Raw genomic sequence first — 21,847 nt, 5'->3', positions numbered from 1 at the left:
CTACCTTCACTTTCCTCATACTACCTTCCTCTTTATTCATGGAATCAGACGAGGTATCCTCTCTGCGCCATCAACTCACCCATTTGACCCAGTTGCTAACTCACAAATATGAGGCCCTGCTCGAAATGACGCAGAGTAGGGACCTTAAGTCCTCTCTCCGTCGGGAAATGGAAGAACTTTGTCTGACGGCTAAATCCAGGACTCGAGCCAAGGCAGCTCTAAATCATAAGACTCATTCAGACCTGAGAAGTCAGACTCGTTTTATTGCCTATCTGAAACTGAAGCATAAGGATATTGTAACCCTCCTGCAAGAGGAAAGCTGAATAAAAGACGAAACCATTGCCCATCTACAAAGCAGCATCCAATGTATCAAGGAGGAACTGGGTCAAGCGCGGGCTCATTTGGCGAGGAAGGACTAGGCTTCCCGATCTTGTAGCAATGTGAACCCTTGAAAGATGTTCCTCCGCTCTTACTAAATAAACAGTGTTTTCCTCATTATCTGTCTATGAGGGTATGAGTTTGTACTCCCTTGTTTCTCCTGTTATCATGTTCCACAGACGTATGCTCCCCAAGAAAATTTTCTAGAAAAGATAATTTAATTGAGTGCCTCAGCTATCTCCGTATCAATAATCATTTTAATTTCTTAGATCTTAATTTAGAATCCTTATGTCCCTTATGTCACCTAAGTGAACTAAAAAAAAAAATCTTTGTAAAGCAAACTATTTGTTGTCAGCACACAAAGTGCTATTTATTATTTTTCCTAAATATTGACCCATATTATCGATCAACAATTCACCATAGCAATTAACTTTTAACTAGTTTCATATGGTCCAATTAGTATATAAATAAATATGTAGAATTTTATTTATTTTCATTTAAACACGTTCAATTCACCATCAATATTAAATCGCATTTGTCTGACAAGAGTGCCTAATAACTAGATATCCATTAGTGATGCCTAACAAATTTATTCAATCTCATGGGCATTCGTAAATACTCTATTTTGGATAGCTATCTTACTACTATTATTTCTAGTTGACTTTACAAATCTACAAAATATGCAAGGCATGAATCATCCCTAAAATCTAAACTATGTCAATAATTGTCTTGCTGAACATTAATTAGCACAACATAGTTAAGGGCCACGGTAAAGAGAGTTGGCACTCACCTCATAAATTTCAAAGCATGACTAGAATAAGCATTGAATAATTGAAGTACAACCTTAGAATAATAATGATGAGAGAAGTTGTCACCTTGCTAGGATATTTCCTTGAAGTTTCGTGGTGAAGGAAAAATTACAAAGGAAAAAAATTATAGTATCATGAGCGAGCATATGGTAGGTGGGATGAATTATACAAAGATCAGGAATTTACGTCCCGACAATCCTGAATTTTAACCCCACAACCTGATGTGACAAGCATCCCACATCCAAAGAAACCTCTTAACAAAAAGACTAGATGGATGAGCAGCTTATAAGACGTGGCGCTCTGACTCATCAATCAACCTTCAACAAAGCAACACGATCTTGTATTTTGGACTAGTTTAGTAGATATTCAGAAGCATCGTATAGCAGATGATGCAAAAATATACTTGCTTAAAAAGATTAATTTGTAAAACTTAAAAATTCTGTAAATCTTTGCTTAAATACACTAAATTGTAAAACTTACAAACAATACTTATTCTGAACAATGAAATTTCAAATTCTAAAAACCCAAAATAAAAATTAAAAAAAAATTAACTTGGTTGCGCAACTTTGTTCAAGTGTGCGGGCAACCACCAGCCGAATTGATTGACCAAAGTCTCTCCCATGACCTTTCGGTGCGCACGAAAAAACGTTACATTGTTTGGCCGGATAATTCAATGCTAGACGCCGTGTCGTTGATGCCATGCCTACCATTGACTAATGAACGGTTCCAGTTCACATGAAATCAACTTGAGATTTTTCAATTAAATTCCAACTTGGCCTTTGATGCCAATTTAATAATAGCAAAACAAGTCAAAATTTACTGCCCGTAAAGTATATTAGTATAGTGCCGTCACGTTAAATATTGCAGACGAATTAATTAACCAACCGCATCTTGAAGGGGCAAAAGAAACATGGTAGGATTAACAGGCAATATATTTGCATAATAATTTCTCTTTGGAGCTCCAGACATGTGAACTTATATACAAATATTTTTGCCCATCTGTTACAACTACATAAACAAGGAAAAAAAAACCATACAAATTTCCGTAATTAAGATTAAACTAATTTTTTAATTATGAACTTTGATATTTTGACGTCGCATATTCGTCCTTAGACAAATGACTATTTGCAGGAGCCAACGCGGAATCCTAGCAACGCCGCGTTCCTCAAACCCAACGCCGAGTGAAAAAGCCCGCTAACGGCGTGAGATAACTCGTCCAGACCCTCCGTCAAAGCACCCGTCGCTTTCTTGGTGTCTTCCATGGATTTCCGTAACGTCTCCGTCATGTCTTCGCCGTTTGTTGAGATCACGTCCGTCAATTTTTTGACGGCCGCTTGGGCCGCATCCAGCTCCGCGGCGAACCAGTCGCCGACGAGCTTGTGCGATATCGCCGCGGCGAGATCGTGGTACTCCTTCGCCCAGGGCAGGTCGGAAGGGACGCGAACGGCGGCAAGATGCTCGCTGCCGCCGAGGGCGGCCACGAGGGCGCCGACGACCAGGGAGGAAACCGCCTCGACGGCGTAGATCGCTCTCCGGGCAACTGATAACTTGCCTTTCGGAGGGTTAGCCGGGGTCAGGGATTTCACTAGGTCGACGGCGGATGGCTTGATGGCGCGACGGGGGCCGACGGTCCACTCCTCCAGGGAGTCCCGCGCCTTACGCAGCCTCTCAGCGTCGCGGCCTCCATCGGAGGAGGCGAGGATGTGGAGGGCGAAGCGGAGATGGAGGCGCCGACGGAGGAGGCGGTCGATCTCGGCAGAGGCGGCGTTGCAGGCGTCAAGGAGGGCAACGCCCGAGTCGAGGTGGCCAGCGAGGGCGTCACGATCGGAAGAGGAAACGGGGGCGTCAGCCAGGAGGGCGGCCGCATCATCGAGGGTGAGAGCGAGGACGCGGACGGCGCGGGTGAGCCAGGAGAGTGAGGCGGTGTCTAGGTGCAGATCGGCCAGGCGGGCGGCGAGGGCGTCTTCGAAGGAACGCGCTAAGGAAGCCGGCGGCGATTTCGGCGGAGACGAGGCGAAGAAAGGGAACCGGTGGGCGGAGGCATCCTTGTGCACGAATAACATGGTGGAGAACTTGTCGGTTGAAGATTTGAGATAGAAGAAGAAGAAGAGGAGAAAGAATTAGAGCCTCAAATCGCTTCAAGGAGAGAATAAAGAGGGCGAATATAAATGGAGAAATAGACGAAAGGAAAGAGGCGAGAAATAGGACGGAAGTGACGTGGACAGCTCATCCACCGCTTGGAAGTTGGAATTGTCCGCTCCAGACCTGCGTCGCGAGTTGAATCGCGAATTAAGCAACGGGTGGAGGTGCAGCACATGGTTTTGGCGCACCGTTTGTCGAATCGCGACTAAAGTAGCGTGAGGAGCCGTTGGTTGGTCAACGCGGCATAAATTTTAGTAAAAATTAGATAAAATAATGTTAATCAATATCAAAATAATGTTAATTAACATTAGTTTTTAATTAGTAATGGAGCAATTATAATTTGAGTTAAAATTAGTCTAACAATATTGGATAGTACAGTAAAAAAATATTCTTTTTAATGATATATTGAGATGAAGTACGTCTTTGATAGCTTTTGAATCTATCCAATAAGGAAAATAAAAAAAAATGCCTTTTTAATTCTTATCAAAAGAAAGATTAGCACGCCAGAACAAAGATAAGCCCAACGTAACTCTACCCGTCCAGATTTAGTACGTCGCTATCACGGAACTCGCGCGTTTGAGACAGTGTCGCAGCTGGTACAGCCTTTAGTAACCGCCTTTTACGGGTTCGTGTTTTTATATAATTTTATTTTTATCCAGAAAAATTTTCCACTCCTTTTTTATAAATAAAAAATATATTATTTGATTGTAAATATTTTCTCTAAAAATTGAATCGTTCGATGAGATATATTTATAAAACATAAATTTAATTATTTAATCGGAACATGACTCCAACAAAATATAAAGCGCCGAGTCGAACGACTTGTATGAGAAAGCCAGCCAAGTCTCCCCTCTCTGTTATTAGAGCACGATGTGGGTCCAGCTCAGCTGTAGGTGAGTTTTAATCATTTAATTTTCTGCACCTCGAGTCAATCCATAGAACCCATCGGCATGCGAGGGAGGTGGCGGGTCCAAGCGGGCCGGCCACGAAGAAAAGGCCGAAATAGACCGGGTCATCGACTTGGATTAGGTGCATTATTCAGATTTCAGACCATTAATTTAACACGAATGACGAAATGGAGCGACCGCGTGGGCCCGCTCGCGTTTGGCTCCGCGCAGGAAAATCAATTACCCCTCGAGGCTACGTGGCGCGTTGTGGTTGGTCGATCCAGCTAATGGCGGTGCGTCGTGATAAGCACGAATTGAAGGAAAAAAACATGTGGTCGGTTCCACAGCTTCAAAGTTGGATTGGATTGAATCTGCAATGACGGAGCAAATAGCTCATCTCCTCATTTTGACTTTTAAACGACTCTAGTGCCGTTGACAACAGAATAAGTCAACACGCCACTCAGTCAAAAATTAAACGATCGTTGGACCGCGTTGAAGGAGTAGCTCATGGCGCGTTTGGAGTTGGACGAAGCAAATGGCAATGGAGATTACTGTTGTCTCCGGGTAACTTCTGGAGTATGTAAATTGATCGTCGAGGCTAGTGTTCGACATTATCTCCGTAAACGATATTGCGCAATATATATCAAACTATAAATTATCCTCCAATAATCCAATCGGAATACAAGTTCATCGTGGTTCTTAGCAAAATGCAAGCTTAAGTCCATTGGTGTCTTTACAGGGAAAATATCATACACATTAAATTTCCTTAGTATTGTCTCAATATAATGAGACTGTAAAAGGAAAATTCCATCTAATATCTTATTGATTTTAATTTCAAGTATAACTTTTGTTATACCCATATCTTTCATATCAAAGTTCTTGGTCAACATTGTTGGGACACTCCTGAACTAGAGGAGGGGGGGTGGTGAATAGCTCTCTCGCTTCATCAATGATGATCTTTTGCAGTGGACATACTCGAAGCGAATTCCTCAATACTAACACAAAGGATTTACTTGGTCAAAAATTGTTAGAGTGTATACTAAAAGTCTAGCTTTTGTAAACAGATAATACACATCGAGAATTTCCGATGTGGGACTATTCTCCTATGCACTTTATTAATGAATAACAAATGTTATTTTGGGTTGACTTTAAACATTAATTTCTCATTCACCCTTAATCGGTTTTGAGCAAATTAATAGTCTAAATCTATCTACGCGAATCGTAGATTTCAATTTTGAAGTCAATTACGACTTTCAACAATTGATGACTTCCTTCTTCTAAATCGTTTTGGTCCATTTAAGATCCCAATATCCAACAATTACTGCTGCTCTAATTATTTTTCATGATCTTGTTCTCTGTAAAGAGAAAGAAAATGCATTTCATGATCTGGAGCTACTTCCTCAGTACGGAGAGAAAGCAGTCCATTTCAAGTGCTCCATTGAGAGGTGTCGTAAATTAATCCATCAATTAATTAATTAGTTTCTGTGTGGGAAAAAGATGCCTTCGACTTTTGGCTGCCTCTGGCGCATGGCTTCTCATAACAGGCTTCGAGAGCTAAGTGAAGGGCAAAGAGAAGAAAGCTGCAGGGTCAATGAATCGACGCCTGAGACACTGTGTTTCATCTTCGTCTTCCTCTCTTCATTCAAAAAGAAGGTGGCGGCTTTATGTTCTCCTCCCGCAGCCACCAATTGTTGCACATTTTGAAGCGTAATGCTTTGGCAGATGCGTTTTCAATGCAAAGTGAATTCAGAATGAGTTTACGAGTGATATCGAAAATACTATATGAAGAATAAATGGTTGAATTTGAATAAAGCTAAATTTTTTTATTCTTTCATAAACATTCGCAACTCTCCCTCTCTCTGTATATATATATAGGTTGGCATCTATTTAAGCCGACAGTGGTCCGACCTTCTCCCACTGCTTTGCTTCTTCTTCTCCTATTTTTTTCTTGATTTTCTTGCGTTTATTTTATCAGGTTGAATTGTTGTTCTTCCATCTGAAGTTGTAGCAGATAAAATCTATGAGATTATGGGAATGTTCTCCACAGGCTTTCTTGAACTGTGAACACTTTAGCTCTCTTGTTTTCAGTATGCTAAGTTTCATGGAGTTGATAGTTCAAGAAAGCCCTTGGAGAACATGAACAATCTTTTCAAGTTCAAGGCCTTTCCCCTAGTGCATTTGTCATTTCGTCGACGCATTTTGTTTTTTAGAAAAGAAAATAGAGGAGAATTTGATTGCTTCATGAAGATTTTAACTGAATTGGACAAGTTCAGTTCCTTTTCTTTCATTCCCTTTTTCTTTGCAAGAAAGAAGAAGGAAAACAGAGATACAAAATCCAATCTTCGAATCATTGTTGATGTTTTCTTAATTCTAAATTTTGACTTGTGCAGAATTCTTCTTCAAAAACTTAATGGAAAAACTTAATGGAACTAATGAGTGACATTAAATTTTGATGGCAGTAAAAATATGCAATTTCAGTGTAAGTAGATAATCAATTGCCTGCTGTCTGTTAATTTATTATATGCTAAATTTACACATGGATTTCTGAAAACACTCTTGGTTTCTTAAGATTATATCAACCTCATTTATTGATTTCGATATAAGAAAAAGCTGTATAATTTTCTGAATATGAAATTATCAGATTGATCAAGAGAAACCATTAAAACAATGCATCCACAAACATATAATGTTTTCTATCAAAATTACGAACTGTAGCCTGAAAACTTAAAAAGAATACCTTTTCCTTCCATTTTTCATTTAGTCAGATTTGTCCAATAGAAACCCATTGGAAAAAGAAATGCCGGATTGTTTTCGAATTAGTAGTATTCAGATTGATCAACATAAAGATTATTCTCATTAATTTTTCTAACTACACCTTATTAGAAAACTGTAAAATGAACTCCCCTTGTTCACAATTTCTGCTTCCCTTTGCAGTCTGTCAGGCTTGTTAAATGGAATTCAATTGCAAAGAAATCCACCCTAATTTTTTTTTATGAGTACTTTCAGCTGCAGTACTACAAGATAGGAACTTTGTGTTCATATGTATGAAAATATGAGCAGAATATGAATGCATTCATGTGTCATCATCTACTTACACAAATATGTGAGGAGAAAATTTTTTCTTGCTCAGTTAAGTTATTTACGCAGTCTCTGCATATTGCTGCCAAATCTTTAAAAAACTTATGCAGCCTTTGAAGTAATCAAGGCAAGAGTAATCGTATAATTAATTAATGAAGAATTTACTCAAATCATACTATTTACAAATGCTTGCAGTGCTTGGACTATCCTGAATGGATTTAGGTAGAATGCAATTGAAATGGATTCTATTTGAAGGAAACTGATTCAAAGATTTTGCTCAGTTAAAACCATTTCAGATTCAAGAGATGGAGAACAAACAGAAGTAGAAGAGGAAGAAGAGGACGACGACAAAGGAGGAGCTATGAACAGAGCACTGAGTTGTATGTGTCTAACTCCACTGGTTTGTTCCAGTTGAGAAATTTTATAGAATAAGGAGGTCCTATTTCACCATTGCGATAAATGTCACAGTGGAATGTTTATTTGTAAGTTGTAGTCTTGGAATAGACCTTATTACTTTTTTTTTTCCTTAAGAGTGGAATATAAAAAAAAGTGCGGGCCTTTTCAAATCTCTTGCTTGATTTTTAAAGTGAAAATAAATTTACTATTTAATATTCCTACTTCTGTACCGTGTCTGCCCTCTCTATTCACCGGCCGATTCGTAGTCTCCTGCGGAATCCTTTCCGAACCAAGACGATCGCCGCCGCCGTTCTCTGAGTGCCGCCCACGGCGACGGTAAGTAGTACGTATGGTTTAGTTTCTGTTTTTATAGCTATTCCCGGCGCAATTCTTTCCCGCCTTTATAATCGATTTGAGCGGATACCGAAATCCCCTGCCTTTTCAAAAGCAAGGTGCCAAAATCGTGTACTGTTTCTTCTGCTCGCTCTGTAGGATATACAAATCACAGAAAATCTATCCAAACAAACGTGGATTGTCGATACGGTTCTTGTGTTCAGTTCCTGCTCTCTCTCAAAAAAAAAAAAAAAAGGAAAAAAAAAGGATTTTGGCATCAATTTGTTGTTTTCCTGCAACAAGCCTCGATAGATTTTACAGAGTCATTCTGTTCCTCTTGCATCAGGTTCGATTCTAAGTTTTTGCTTCCAACATTCTTGTTTGCTGTTCTGCGCCTACCAATTGTTTGATGGAATGCCTGAGTATTTCACAGAGTTATTCTCTAATTTCTTTCATGTTCAGGTTTAGTGCAGGAATAAATTGCTATTTATTGTTCCACAATTTTATGTTTTTATAAGATAATGCGTTCAATGTTCATGCTTTTAGATTTGAAACCAAAACCTCATTGCTCAATCTTCTCAAAAGATTTCATTTGTCAACTTTCTGTAGATTAGCTTAGTGGGCTGCGAGGGTGGCATCAAGCATGAAGATGAGTCTTCCCATTTGGTCATCACCAAAACTAACTCCGATATCTCTTTTTACAAGAAGGAATGCTTTGAGGACTACTTGCTCCATCCCTGAATCAATGAAGAAGAAGGTCATTGTAATCTCTGGTCCTACGGGAGCAGGAAAGAGTAGGCTTGCGCTGGAGCTTGCGAAGAGGCTGGACGGAGAGATTATTAGTGCTGATTCCGTGCAAGTGTATCGCGGACTCGATGTGGGATCTGCTAAGCCTTCAGCTTCTGAGAGAAATGAGGTGCCTCATCACTTGCTTGACATCTTGCACCCTTATGAAGATTATTCTGCAGGGCAGTTCTTTGAGGATGCTAGAAAAGCAACACAATCTGTTCTGGAGAAAGGCCGAGTGCCGATTGTTACTGGGGGAACTGGATTATACTTAAGATGGTATTTGTATGGAAAGCCTGATGTCCCAAAGGCGTCATCGGAGATAACTTCCAAAGTATTTTCAGAGCTCACGGAGTTGCAGAAGAACAAGCAATGGGATGCAGCTGTGGATTTGGTTGTTAAGGCTGGCGACCCCAAAGCTCAGTTTTTTTCTACCAACAACTGGTATCGATTACGACGTAGCCTTGAAATTATCAGATCATCTGGATCGCCTCCTTCAGCCTTTAGTGTACCCTACGATTCATTTCGTCAGGGAATTGACCCAAGTTTAACGGACACTTCAGTTGCTAATCACTCTTACGATGAGAACAACAGTCATCATCATCCAAACAATATGGACTACGACTTCATTTGTCTCTTCCTTACAGTTCAAAGAGTTGATCTCTACAGGGCTATTGACTTGAGGTGTGAAAATATGCTCATGGAAACTGAAGGACTACTCTCAGAAGCATCGTGGCTTCTTGACATTGGTCTTCGTCCCGACATGAACTCTGCAACCCGGTCAATTGGATACAGGCATGCCATGGAATATCTCTTAAGCTGTAGGGTACAAGGAGGAAGTTCTACCGAAGACTTGTATGCTTTTTTGTCTCAATTTCAAAAGGCATCTCGAAATTTTGCAAAGAGGCAGATAACTTGGTTTAGGAATGAACAAATCTACCATTGGCTTGATGCTTCGAAACCATTCGAAGAAATTACTGATTTTATTTGCAGTGCATACCACACTGAAACAAGGAGATTGGCTGTGCCTCAGTCACTTCAAATGAAGAAAGAAATCACTCAGAGAAGGGAAGCCTATGAATTGAAGTCCTATCAAGCACAAGTGAAGCTGTTTTCTCATGATGAAGATTGTAATCATGTTCTGGATTGGATAAGGAGTACCCAGCATCAGCCAGCCATGGCTGTCTGAAATATGGATGCTATAAAGTTTTACTTTATCTATCAGCAAATTTAGAGTTGTTAAGAGAGGTTATTTTTTTCTAAATAAACTTGGTGTTTGCATTTCCACTGATTATTGAAAGGTTTCATCCTTCAAAATGGTCAAAGGTGTCACTATTAATACATATACAGCAAGAGATTTTCCAAGTGAGGGGGCGTTTGGTTCTTTCCCAGGAATAGAAATCGGAATGAGAATCAATATATTGTGGAATGGGAATGAGTATGAGCATGGATATCACTTTTAAAAATAATGTTTGGTTAGTTACATTTTTTTTATCGGAATAAATCAAAATTTTCTTTTTTACCCTTAAAGGAAAATAAGAGAAAAAATTAAATGTGAGAGAAAGATGAATGTGTGTGATAAAATGATGAGAGAAAATATGATGAGAGAGAACAAGGAGAGAGAAGTGATATGAAAGAAAAAATAAATAAATATATTTTGATATTTGATATTAAAGGAGAAAATTTTAGTTTTAAGTCAAGGGTATTTTTGAAATAAAGGAATATTTTAATTGATGAAAATAGGGTAATGACTCATTGAAGGGGAGATACATGGGAATGAGTTATTACCCAATTTCAAGGATTCATTCCCCTATTTGTATTCCTATTCCTATAATCCAAACATTAACAATGATAATTAATGATTCTCATTCTCATTCCTCACTCCTATTCCCCTAAACCAAACGCCCCCCCTGACTTGTGAACAGCTTCAAACAAAGAACTCTCACAATCAGCATCTATAAGAATTTTTCTGCAAACCTTCATGATCTTATCCAACTAGAACCGAGCATTTTCCTTACTTCCCTTTTCTCCATTAATTCTCGAATCCTTTCTGCTGTATCCCAACTTCTCGCATCAGCATATATATTAGAAAGTAAAACATAAGTTGATGGATCCTTCTTCTCCAAAACTAATGCTTTCTCGGCTGCCCTCTTGCCGATCTCTACATTGCCGTGAAGTTGACAAGCACCCAGCAATGTCTGCCAAACAAGCAAACCGGGTTCGAAAGGCATGCTTTGTATCAACTCCTCTGCCTCTGCAACATGCCCTGCCTTTCCAAGGAGATCCACCATGCATGCATAGTGATCCTCTGTAGGGAGAATGCCGTGCTCGCGCATCATTGAATCGAAATAGCTTCTCCCTTCATCCACGAGTCCACCCTGAGCACAGGCATACAGCACACAGATCATTGTGATGTAATTTGGCTTCACATTCTCAGAGACCATTTGATCGAATGCCTTCACGGCTTCTCGAGCAAGACCATGTTGTGCGAATCCCATGATCATTGAAGTCCATGAGATAACTGATCTATCCTTCATCGATTCAAAAACCTGCTTTGCACTGCTCATAGAACCACATTTCACATACATGTCGATGAGTGAATTATCGACACACAGGTCTACATTGCTGCCCATCTTAATCCTGAAGCCATGGGCTTTCTTCCCTTCTTCCAGTGAAGCCAAGCCAGAACAAGCATTGAACCATGTTGCCATGGTGAACTTGTTCGGCATCACACCGGCCAACTTCATCTTCTCCATGATCCTCAGTGACTTCGTCGGGTTGCCGCAATCTAAGCAACCGGCAGCCATCTGCGTCCATGAGACCACATCACGGCGAGGCATCTCCTCAAAGGCTTTAATGCTGGAAGCCAAAGATTTGTTCTTGGAGTACATTTCCACCAGTGAATTCCCCACGCAGAGATCGTCCCCATGGCCGTGCCTTATGACTTGGCCATGGACCTGCACGCCGCACCTCAAGCTCGAAGCTTTTGCCAGCCCCGAGAGAACGCTGCTGAAAGAGAACTCATCCGGCATTACTCCTGCTTGAATCATCCGGCACCAGAATCTCCAGATCTCCGAGCATGATGACTGCAAGTAACCAGCGAGCATCGAGTTCCAATCGACAACATTTCTGCCCCCGATGTTACCGAAAACCTCCGCCGCTTCCTCCATCTTCCCACTCCTAATGAAGGACATGAGGAACGCGTTCATGAGGAACTCGTTAGACCCGAAGCCGAGACGAAGAACCAGAGAGTATATTTGTTGAGCTAGAGCGGCGCCGTAACCTGCGAGCGAGCTCGCGTTGAGCGCACTCGCGAGGGTGAACTCGTTCGGCCGGGCATCGCCCGCGCGATTCATGGCGGAGAAGACGGAGAGCGCGCGCTGGGGGCGACCGGATTGGATGAGGCCGGCGATGGCGGCAGACCAGGTGACGGTGTTTCGGCTGGGCATGCGATCGAACAGGCGGAGGGCGAGAGAGGGGTCGGGGAAGCACTTGAAGTACATATTGAGGAGGTGGTTTTGGAGGAAAAGGGAGGACGGGTGTAGAGGGAGAATAAGGCATCGCCGGAGTAGGCAGGAATGGAGGGTGGCGCCGAGGCGGAGGTCGGAGGTCAAGACGCATCGATGGAGGAGTCGAGCGTATTGTTCCTGTAGGGTTTGGAGGTCCGGCGAAGGGAAGAGAACGGTCGAAGAGAAAAACCGGTGACGAACCGGCTGGAGGGGTCGCAGGAACCGAGTCATTTGGGTTGGACGGAGGTCGCGTGGTCACGTCTTATTTATAGGACACGGACCCGACCGATATGGTTCGATTCAAATCCATTAACCCAACATGATTCGAAAATCTAAAGAAAGAAAAAACTGTCCCAAAATAAATCAATTTATCCTTTTTAATTAAATTTAATAGTTGTAGCTTAAAGAACATCAATATAGTTTTTAATTATTATCTTACTTTTGATTATTATTATGACGTAACAATAAACTTGTCATCAAATCGTATTAAATTTATATCTTAATATTAAATATTTTTTAAAAAACAAGAAATATCTATCTTCTTCATCTTCCACTCCACGTTAAATAAACGAACACTCCGCTTCGAATTCAAGCCACCGCTTTCTCTCCTCTCTCTGCTCCAGAGAATTTCTAAAAGCGGCGTCTACTTTCCAATCTACAGCTCTAATGGCGACCCTTTAGATTTGGCAGACTGTTCTTCGTTTCTTTTTCTGGTTCTCTATGCTTTGGCTTCGAGATTTTCGTTGTTCTAGTTGAAGGTTGGTTGGTGCTGGAAATGGCGAATCCGGGATCGAGTTCTTGGACCAGCGGATACGAGACCCTGATTAGAGCATCAAAGATCGGTTTTTTGCTGCTTTGCGCCCTCTCAGCCGTCGCGGCCGGCAGAGTGGCCGTTCCCGCCGCCGCCGAGGCTCTGGCCGTTGCCTTCCCTGTCTACCGGGAGGCTCTCCGTTCCTGGCTCGCTCCGCCGTACCTCTTCGTCGCCGTGCATCTCATCATCTTTGTCATCTGGAAGCTCTCCGATCAGAAGCAGCTGCAGGAGCAGCAAGGCCGAGAGCAATGGAAGCCTAAAAGGTCCAACTCTTTGGGATCTCCTCCTGTCTCTGGGCTTTTGGCCGAGATGCCTCCGTCCTCGACGGCGGCGGCAGTTCTAGCGCCGGATCCCGTCGAGAGTCCTCCATCAGACGCGTCTTCCCTCACGACAGACTCCGACGAGGTGCACGTAGTCTCGTCGGCGGTCATGGGCGAAAGGGGCTCCGAAGAGGAGGACGAGGCGGCGGCAAGGGAGATAGCGAACGAGTCGATGGAGGCCGCCTGGAAGGTTACCACGGAGAACAGTACTCCTCGCTCTCCGGCGATGTCCCGCCGCAAAGCCAATCAACCAGCAGAAGCTCCCTCGTCGGCCACCACTGACCACGAATTCAACCGGCGAATCGATGATTTCATCAAGAAGACCCACGAGCAGATCCGTCTCCTTAATGGCGGCGAGCGGCGGCCCAAGGAGATCCATCGATCGATGAACAAATAAAAATCTAATCTTTATCCTTATCTTCTTCGTATCCCTACAAAACCCCTTCTGTTGAAAGCTTCCAATGGCAAAACATGTCCAATTTTCCTTTTACTTCAAGCAGACAAAATCAACATCGCTCACAGACAAAATGTTTAGCTGCAACATTCTTCGCTTGATGTAGCCGATTCAACTTCTGAAACCCCTTCACCCTGCATGTAGCTTCTTTGTTCGATCAGTATTGTTCTACCTTTCTTCTTGATGGTAACAATTCTTTGGCATAGTTTGCATTCAGTGTGAAGTTTTTTATGTTTCCCCAGAAGTTGTTTCATGTCAGGCACGCTTTTCCTGCTCACTGTCCTCATCATGCAGAAGGGCAGTTGCAGTTTACCTGTCAAAAATAAGAAGGGCAGTTGCAGTTTGCTAGGATTGTAAACCACAGCTTGTATTTATTTATGTTCATATTAAAAGTTTAATCGTATCCTTTCTTGGTCTGGATCCAAGTAAGTAATTCCAAGGTTCCTTTCACTTGTTTGATAGAACATGTCTGTTGAAAGGTCACATCATGTTTTTGACAAGCAGCACAAGGCATCTCAACATCATGCTAATGCTAACATTTGTGGCATCCATTCCTAGTGCCCCTGAAATATCCTCTTGGATGATCCTAATCTCTTGGTCCAGCTTAGGGTTCATACAGACTGATTGTCCTGATTCACCTACCCTAAAGACTTGCAGCTGTCCTATGACTTTTTGGTGTGCTACAGATCATAATCTTCTTCTTCGTTTTGCTTAGTTAATTGCTGACTTTAACAAACATAAACAACTCAAGTTGGGTTGCATTTTCATGTCAGATTCCAGACGCAGTGCTGTCTCCACTGGTTGATGTGTTTAATCGACAAGTTGTTTCTGGCCAATTCTTCTCTGAGAAGAACAATAATTGGTGCCTTTTAATGGAGTTGCAATAATCATGACTGATCATCATGAACTTAGCTTGTGTCTGTCTGCTTGTTCTGAGACTGAAACGATTGATAGATACCCAGGAATATAGCAACGTTCATCAATTAATACGATCAGTGGCTTGTCTTGATGGCGAGAGACCTTGAAAGGTACTCTCCAACACGAGAAGATAAGGAGCTTGTGATCTCTGTCTTCTACAAGTGTAACTTGGTGGAACAAAGGTTATTTTCGCGAGCCGGCCTGATGGCCAATTTCCGGCCACAGGAGAGTATAGTCTATTTGTGTTATCTTAACCTACCACATATTTTCTCTGATCAAATTGTTGAATTGAGATTATTTGAACGTAATACTGAAGTTTAAGATCATCGGCGGTCGTTGGAACTCTCGGAGAGCTTCTTAGTTGTCACATCCATGCCAAGTAAAAAGCTTCACACATTTCTCCACTATTAAAAAAAAAAAAAAACTCTTAGTAATTTTTTTTATATATGAATCCTATATTTTTTAAATTTCCACATCATATATCTCTCTGCTAATTAAAAAAACACCTCTAATATTATATTTAAATTAAAAACATTTTAAAAATAAAAGGTGAAGAAGCCATTGTTTATTTTTTAAAATAAATATTAAAATAATATTTAATATAAAAACAATAAAAACATAAAACTATGGAGCCGTTTCTTCACTTAAAATGAAAAACCTCCCTCTACTACTATAGGAGGGAGGTTTTTCAAAGCTATTAGCTCACCGCTCCTACTATGGATTCTCTAAGTTGTTTTTAATATTATACTTATTATTGCTAAGTATGACCTTTTGTTAAATTGAGATTAATTAAACTAATTGGGATCAAATTAGGGTGATTGAAGTTTAATTAAACTGTTTATTGGAATCAAATTGGGCTGGAAGTTTGAGTTGGGCAAGAACCATATTGGATTGGGTTCATTTGTGTGGTTGGTGTCAACCCTCATTGCATCAATCAGAGTTTATTTATGGTTTTATATATATATAGCTGGATTATATAAAATAATATATATATTATTAAAAAATGTTTCAAAGAGTTATATTCTCCTAATCTTTTTACCTTCTTAATTAAATTACAATCATTAGATGGTATTAGCTGGTGGATTTGGAAATAAGGAAATGTAATAATAATAAAAAATAATATTTGGATGGTAGAATAATATTTGGGTATGAAAATAATAATCAATCAAACCTATATAATTAGTTGAGTTTCATTTCTATTTCTATTCTCATTTTATCTTACTATCAAATACATATCTATAATCATTCCAGTTATTTACTCAAACACCACCTAAATGATTAATTGAATTAAAAAATTAGGAAAAATATATTAATCACTTGAACTTAAAATTTATTTAAATTCGTCTTATTCTATATAATATTTAATTTTAATAATTATTAAAACAATAGGTTTTATCTTTCTTGATAGATATACATCTACTTGATCTTCTGTTTTTTTTTAGTTATTTATGTATTATATTAAGGCTACATCATTAGCAATCATTATAAAATTCTTTGTTGATTGATTTATTATTATTATTATTATTATTAATGGTGATGGTGGTGGTGGTGGTTGTTGTTGTAAAATCCACATGCTCCTACATTGAATAAATATTGATCGAGTTTGGTCAACTTTTAACAATACAATTTTATTTTAATTTAGTTCCTACGACCATATATATTTTATAATTTTCTTCCTGACATGTTTTTTTAATATTCTCCATTTGTTTTCTTGAGACAAACTTGCGTAATTAGTCTTAAACAGCCTCAACTTTTTGGCCAAATACCCCAAAGCGTACTACCATTGACCTAATCGTTAAATATTAATATAGAATTAATAGATAAATAAATTGATTGGTGGCTTTGAGTTAAATATTAGAATTTCATGTCTAATAGATAATTATAAACATGCAACTACTTTTTGACACCAAGTTTAAGTTAACTTGGTTTTATATTATATTTTTTTATTAAACAAAGGGAAAAATAGAGTGGTTTTTTTAAGTAAAATCATAATGTCCTTTTTTTTTTAAAATTTATTATCAAAACAGTTTATCATCCGTAAAATACTTATCTATTTTAGAAAATACTCAAATTAAGTACTATAATAGCAAGTATGAATATTTAAATTTTGATATATTATAGTATTATAGTTTATAGTTATTATAATATGAATACTTAATCTCTAATAAAAATTGATCAATATTATATTATAGTAACTATGAATCCTTTATTTCCACCACATTGATAATTTATTTTTAATTAATAATAATAATAAGTAGGTATGAAATTACAATTGTTATATAGATATATGGTAATAATTAGTATAACTATGTAATTATTGTTGCTATAGCATCATGAAAAAATAAAAATATTTCAGGTTGAATAAGTTGTTTTAATAATAAATAAAAAAGATATACATTTTATTATTCTAATAAAAAACAACTCTTTTGATTTTTTTTACATTTAATGATGTTATAGGCAATCATATCATGCTCGCTGGCAGCTTGCTATTCCAGTCGTCCATTTAAGATCGAACGAGTAGGAGAGCTCTTAATATCCCAGCCGCGCCGTCGCTCCAATTTAAATACTGTCCGTCCGATTAACATCGAACGGCTTAGCCAGCTTTACCCTAAATCTAGCTCCGCGTTAGCGCCGTCGTCGTCGGCTCCTCCTCGATTCGTGGAAAATCTAGATAGATTCGGTCCCCGGTCAAAATTCCCCACCACCTATTATGTTCCTTAAACTGATTTTAACTTTAGAAATACAGAAATAATCTCCGGTATTTCTTGATTAAAAAATTATAAAGGAACAACTTTAAGAAAAGGTTCTAGAAAAAATCCAACTGTTTATTTTTATTTTTTAATTATTTTTCCAAAAGAAATTAAATTCCTCCTCGTTTTGAAAAGGCATATACCAGGGATCTAACTGGCGCATAACAGAGGTCGCGTGTGTTTTTTATACGGTTATACTTGTAAAGGAGACGGATTCGGCGAAACCACGTTCGCGGAGACGCAACGCTATCTCTTCCTCGTCGCTTTGCGCCGCCCGTATCTTCTTCCCCAAATCTAGGCGTCTTTTCCTATTTATACGCCTTCCCGTTTCGTCGGAGCTTCTCGAGCACCTTCTGTTCCAACCACCCGAACGAAAGAGAGGTCCGTTTTTCTCATCGAAAGTTGGGGGTTTGTTTTGTCTCTCTGTTTTGTGTTTCCTTGCGTCGTCGCCTTCGATCATCCTTCGGAGGTTTGTAGCTTCATGCGATTTACTGTTTGGATCGATCCTCCTTCGAAAAATCCAGTTTGGGGGGAATGCTATGATTTTGATGATAGGAAACGCGATTCTTTTTTCGTTCGTAAAATGCTAATCGTCTTGAAATCCTGTATCTAAATCTCCGATGCAATGAATCTAGAGTTCTTCTTTTTTTACTTGACTTCAGATGGTCGGTTTGCAGATCGAATCAAGATTAGCAATCGAGAAAGAGAAGTCGACTCGATTTTTGAGTTGTCGTCGACGAAAATATAGGGCTGGGCTGTCAGCCAAGGGGATTTGACAGCCAGCCCTTTCTCTTACCCCCAAAGCTCCTATTTCTCAGGTAAGAATCGCGTTCCCCCTTTTTTGTTGGGATTAAAAGCCCTAATTTTTTTTCCTTGACAACGACACACTGGTCAATGGATTCGACCAAACATTTATTGTTCTCTTCGCTGTTTCCTCCAGTTTGACTTCGCTTCCTGTTCATGTTCATCGTGCTCAATTCAATTCAATTCAATTCTAACGCGTAACCGAGTAGGCGGCCGCGTCCTTATCCTGCAAAAGGAGCTCCTTTTTAATACCTGCAACGCCCAGAAGTTTGAGCAACTCCTCCTCTTCTTCTTCTTGATACAGTTCCAATGGCTTCCTTCTCGGGTCTTCTGCACAGGCCGCTCTCTGCTGCCGCCGTAGTCGCCATCACCGCAGTCTCGTCTACTCTCCCTGAGCATGTATCCTCTCCGTCACAGCCCGCTGACTCTGTTGCCGCCGCTGCCGCACCTCATCCTGTCTCATTCTTGCCTTTGGACAAGATCAAGCCTTTATCTCATGTGCCTGCGTCAGTCTTCGGTTCCTCAGCTTTCCGCATTGCCTCCCCCGCTGCCCTCTTCACCCCTTATCAGTACGCTAAGCTAAGTGACCCTCGGAAAAATGTCGAATTGCCGCCGCCGGCGATTGCATCTTCGCAATCTGACGTGTTGTACCGGTGGCATTTGCCGCATCCGAATGCTTATGATATCCATGGAACAGATTCAAACTCAAAAGCCAAGTCTCAGACGGTTGTGGTACTGCTCGGGTGGCTTGGAGCAAGGCAGAAACACCTTAAGAGATATGCAGAATGGTACACCTCGAGAGGGTACCATGTAGTGACATTCACATTCCCTATGGCTGATGTGGTTAGCTACAAGGTCGGCGGGAAGGTCGAAAGGGATGTCGAGTCATTGGCTGAGCATTTGGTGGATTGGGCGTCGGAAGAGAAGGGGAAGAACTTGGTCTTCCACACGTTCAGTAACACAGGATGGTTGACGTGAGTTTTCTTTCTTGCTCTAGTGTTTTATGGTTTTTTGGGGAATTCTGGTGTAACACTTGCATCTCTCTACAGATATGGAGTACTGCTCGAGAAGTTTAGGGAGCAGGATTCTTCTACCATTGGCAAGATCAAAGGTTGCATTGTGGATTCAGCTCCTGTTGCGGCGCCCGATCCTCAGGTAAAGACATCATTTCGATTGAACTGCACTTTGGGTTTATACATTTTTCAGATTTTGCAGTTATGATTCAGTAGCTTCTAGTTCATTGGCATTCTGCCTTTTTGTGTTCTTCAAGTCAATTCCAACTTTCGTATGTTGCAGGTTTGGGCTTCAGGTTTTTCTGCTGCTCTTCTCAAAAAGCAAAGTGTGGCAACAAAGGGCAATTCAAGACCGGGGCTAAACGTGGTGGACTCTGAAAATCTATGTGCCGGTCCCAAACCGGCAGTCACCGAGAGCGCCTTGTTAGTTGTCTTGGAGAAGTTCTTCAAAGTCGTCTTGAACTTGCCTACTATTAACAGGTAGAAACCTCATTCATCGACTGTTTTTCCCCAGAAAGTTATAACTGAAATCTATCTTGTGAAAAACTCCTGCAGGAGGCTGTCTGATGTCTTGGAGCTACTGACTTCAGAGCAACCGAAGTGCCCTCAACTGTACATATACAGCTCGGCTGACCAAGTTATTCCGGCTAAGTCAGTCGAGTCGTTCATAGAAAGACAAAGGAGAGCTGGTCATGAGGTCAGAGCATGTGATTTCTTGTCATCACCTCACGTGGATCACTTCAGAAACCACCCAGCTCTTTACGATACTCAACTTGCTAGCTTTCTGGATGATTGTGTTCTTTGCAACCAAAACTCATGTTGCAAAGACACTTCATGAGATTTTTTTTTTCCATCTACATTGATGTCATTCTTTTATCTGGCTGTTATTTTACTAGTGCCATGAATATAGGTTTCTCTTTATTGTCTTAAAACTGTAATGACTGCAAAGGCATATACAGAAAAGTAATTGACCATACAATAGACCTATTTGTTGGCATATTTGGCTTGACCCATCCAACTGGCTTGATCAGTATAACGAGTCTGCCTAGCTCATCTAGGCGGCTGAACGAGTCTGTTCAGCCTGTCCTCTAATCAGTGAATCTTGACTGTCTGAATTGTCTGACCAACAACCAATGAAGGCAGTGTGCAGTTCCTACTTGAGTTTGGAAAACCTCTCTAATACGATCCCATTTATAATATGCCAAAATTCATAAAAATATAAACAGTTTCTTAGCACAATAGCTCACCGGAGTTACCTCAACAACCGTTTGTCAAGTCACTTTTGAACTATGCTTAAGCTATTCCATTATTAAATTAGATGCATGCAACAAACATTGTGTCGAGTCATGTATGAAAATGATTGATGATTGAGTACCAACCATATCATGCAGGAACAGGCCATGTGCTTAGATTGAATAAATGCACCTCCATTCTTCCAATTATAATTTACCAAAATTGCCCTAAACTACGCTAATCAAAATCTAAATAGAAACATCAACCTTAGGGCTTGAGCATGCTTGTAAGTCAAACCTTTCCGTGTGGGCTTCTGTTACTGAAGAACTGAGATCTGATCTCGAGCTTGAAAGTTTTCTCTGACCCTTTGTGGAGTATCCAGGAGGATCCCACACCATTGATAAACTGCAGTTGGCCTAAGCTACCAGATGAATAACTATAAGCACTGAAGGTTCCTTAAGTTGAGTGTTACTGCTTCCCAAGGCATGCCCCATCCTAAATGGGTGCTGCTCAGAACTCAGAAGTAGGACTGGGTGGTGCTTTTATCTTTCCTTCATCTGCAGTTTAAAAATACAAAAATTAGAAGGGTTAATATTCTTTCATCAACCCATGAGTCAATTGAAGGCTAGCAACATGCCAATAAACCATAAATTAATTAAAATTGGCAATTTGAATACTTCAACTGAAAAGTTATATGCTGTAACATGGATGCAAAAGAGTAAAGAGGAATCACATGGATACAAAAGGGAAGAAATTGAAGTGAAGTGACACCAAAGAAACTATGCTCACATCAGTAACCAGGCTGCTTCACCTGGGTTCAAGAAAAGAATTGAAGTAAGCAGCATCAGCTCATCCCTGCAATGTGAAGCTTCCTCCATGAAGGTGTTCAATTCTGTTGCACAATCAATCTAAAAGATTAAACTAATTTCAACCGTTCAAAATGAAATGGAGGTCAAAAACCAATCCAAATCAATATTGGATCTGGATTAACTAAAGGGAACCATCAAACGTCATCAAACTGGATGAAAACTAGTCAAACCAGAATGCAAAACTTCATCCTTAGAAACACCAGCACCATCATCACTAGGATCAAGCTGAAGTTGATAACTGAGTTTTGATCTTCTGTCCATTAAATAATCTGTGAATTTATTAGTCACACAAGGAAGATTGATCATAAAAATTCCTTAACCATGGCATGGCATTTCTCTGGCAAACTCAACCACTAT

General features: G+C 40.2%; 4 protein-coding genes across 7 annotated transcripts; 2 read left to right on the top strand and 2 right to left on the bottom strand.

Moving 5' to 3' along the window:
• Nucleotides 1-2,308: 2,308 nt before the first annotated feature.
• On the bottom strand, nt 2,309-3,250 carry LOC122050306 (UPF0496 protein 4-like). The gene has a single exon (XM_042611223.1). The coding sequence runs from the start codon at nt 3,248-3,250 to the stop codon at nt 2,309-2,311; it is 942 nt and encodes a 313-aa protein (XP_042467157.1).
• A 4,620-nt stretch (nt 3,251-7,870) lies between these two features.
• On the top strand, nt 7,871-10,126 carry LOC122051632 (tRNA dimethylallyltransferase 9-like). 2 transcript variants are annotated; one of them, XM_042612846.1, is made up of 2 exons: nt 7,871-8,026; nt 8,638-10,126. In XM_042612846.1, exon 2 carries the CDS (start codon nt 8,667-8,669, stop codon nt 9,996-9,998), a length of 1,332 nt encoding a protein of 443 aa, XP_042468780.1. In that variant the 5' UTR covers nt 7,871-8,026; nt 8,638-8,666; the 3' UTR covers nt 9,999-10,126. The 2 variants fall into 2 exon arrangements, with proteins under 2 accessions (XP_042468780.1, XP_042468779.1); XM_042612845.1 differs by having other exon boundaries at nt 7,872-8,026; nt 8,633-10,126.
• Nucleotides 10,127-10,765: 639 nt separating this feature from the next.
• Nucleotides 10,766-12,550, bottom strand: LOC122051631 (pentatricopeptide repeat-containing protein At2g13600-like). Its single transcript, XM_042612844.1, has one exon. It carries the CDS (start codon nt 12,547-12,549, stop codon nt 10,789-10,791), a length of 1,761 nt encoding a protein of 586 aa, XP_042468778.1. The 5' UTR covers nt 12,550; the 3' UTR covers nt 10,766-10,788.
• A 5,228-nt stretch (nt 12,551-17,778) lies between these two features.
• LOC122051630 (transmembrane protein 53-like) lies at nt 17,779-20,387 on the top strand. 3 transcript variants are annotated; one of them, XM_042612843.1, is made up of 6 exons: nt 17,779-18,040; nt 18,249-18,389; nt 18,680-19,349; nt 19,425-19,530; nt 19,672-19,868; nt 19,944-20,387. In XM_042612843.1, exons 3-6 carry the CDS (start codon nt 18,685-18,687, stop codon nt 20,224-20,226), a joined length of 1,251 nt encoding a protein of 416 aa, XP_042468777.1. In that variant the 5' UTR covers nt 17,779-18,040; nt 18,249-18,389; nt 18,680-18,684; the 3' UTR covers nt 20,227-20,387. The 3 variants fall into 3 exon arrangements, with proteins under 3 accessions (XP_042468777.1, XP_042468776.1, XP_042468775.1); XM_042612842.1 differs by having other exon boundaries at nt 17,780-17,952; nt 18,512-19,349; XM_042612841.1 differs by having other exon boundaries at nt 17,780-18,040; nt 18,512-19,349.
• Nucleotides 20,388-21,847: the final 1,460 nt, after the last annotated feature.

This window comes from Zingiber officinale, chromosome 3A (genome assembly GCF_018446385.1).
Source record: "Zingiber officinale cultivar Zhangliang chromosome 3A, Zo_v1.1, whole genome shotgun sequence".
Lineage (NCBI taxonomy): Eukaryota > Viridiplantae > Streptophyta > Magnoliopsida > Zingiberales > Zingiberaceae > Zingiber > Zingiber officinale.
Note: the sequence above shows the minus strand (reverse complement) of the source record. Positions and strands in the feature narration are given on the sequence as shown.

Excerpts from the sequence above, each read along its gene's own strand:
- LOC122051630 (XM_042612843.1), top strand. The coding sequence starts at position 18,685 with ATGGCTTCCTTCTCGGGTCTTCTGCACAGGCCGCTCTCTGCTGCCGCC. Across the intron at positions 19,350-19,424 it reads AGTAACACAGGATGGTTGAC|ATATGGAGTACTGCTCGAGA; the intron begins GTGAGTTTTCTT and ends ATCTCTCTACAG. Across the intron at positions 19,531-19,671 it reads TTGCGGCGCCCGATCCTCAG|GTTTGGGCTTCAGGTTTTTC; the intron begins GTAAAGACATCA and ends CGTATGTTGCAG.
- LOC122050306 (XM_042611223.1), bottom strand. The coding sequence starts at position 3,250 with ATGTTATTCGTGCACAAGGATGCCTCCGCCCACCGGTTCCCTTTCTTC.
- LOC122051631 (XM_042612844.1), bottom strand. The coding sequence starts at position 12,549 with ATGACTCGGTTCCTGCGACCCCTCCAGCCGGTTCGTCACCGGTTTTTC.
- LOC122051632 (XM_042612846.1), top strand. The coding sequence starts at position 8,667 with ATGAAGATGAGTCTTCCCATTTGGTCATCACCAAAACTAACTCCGATA.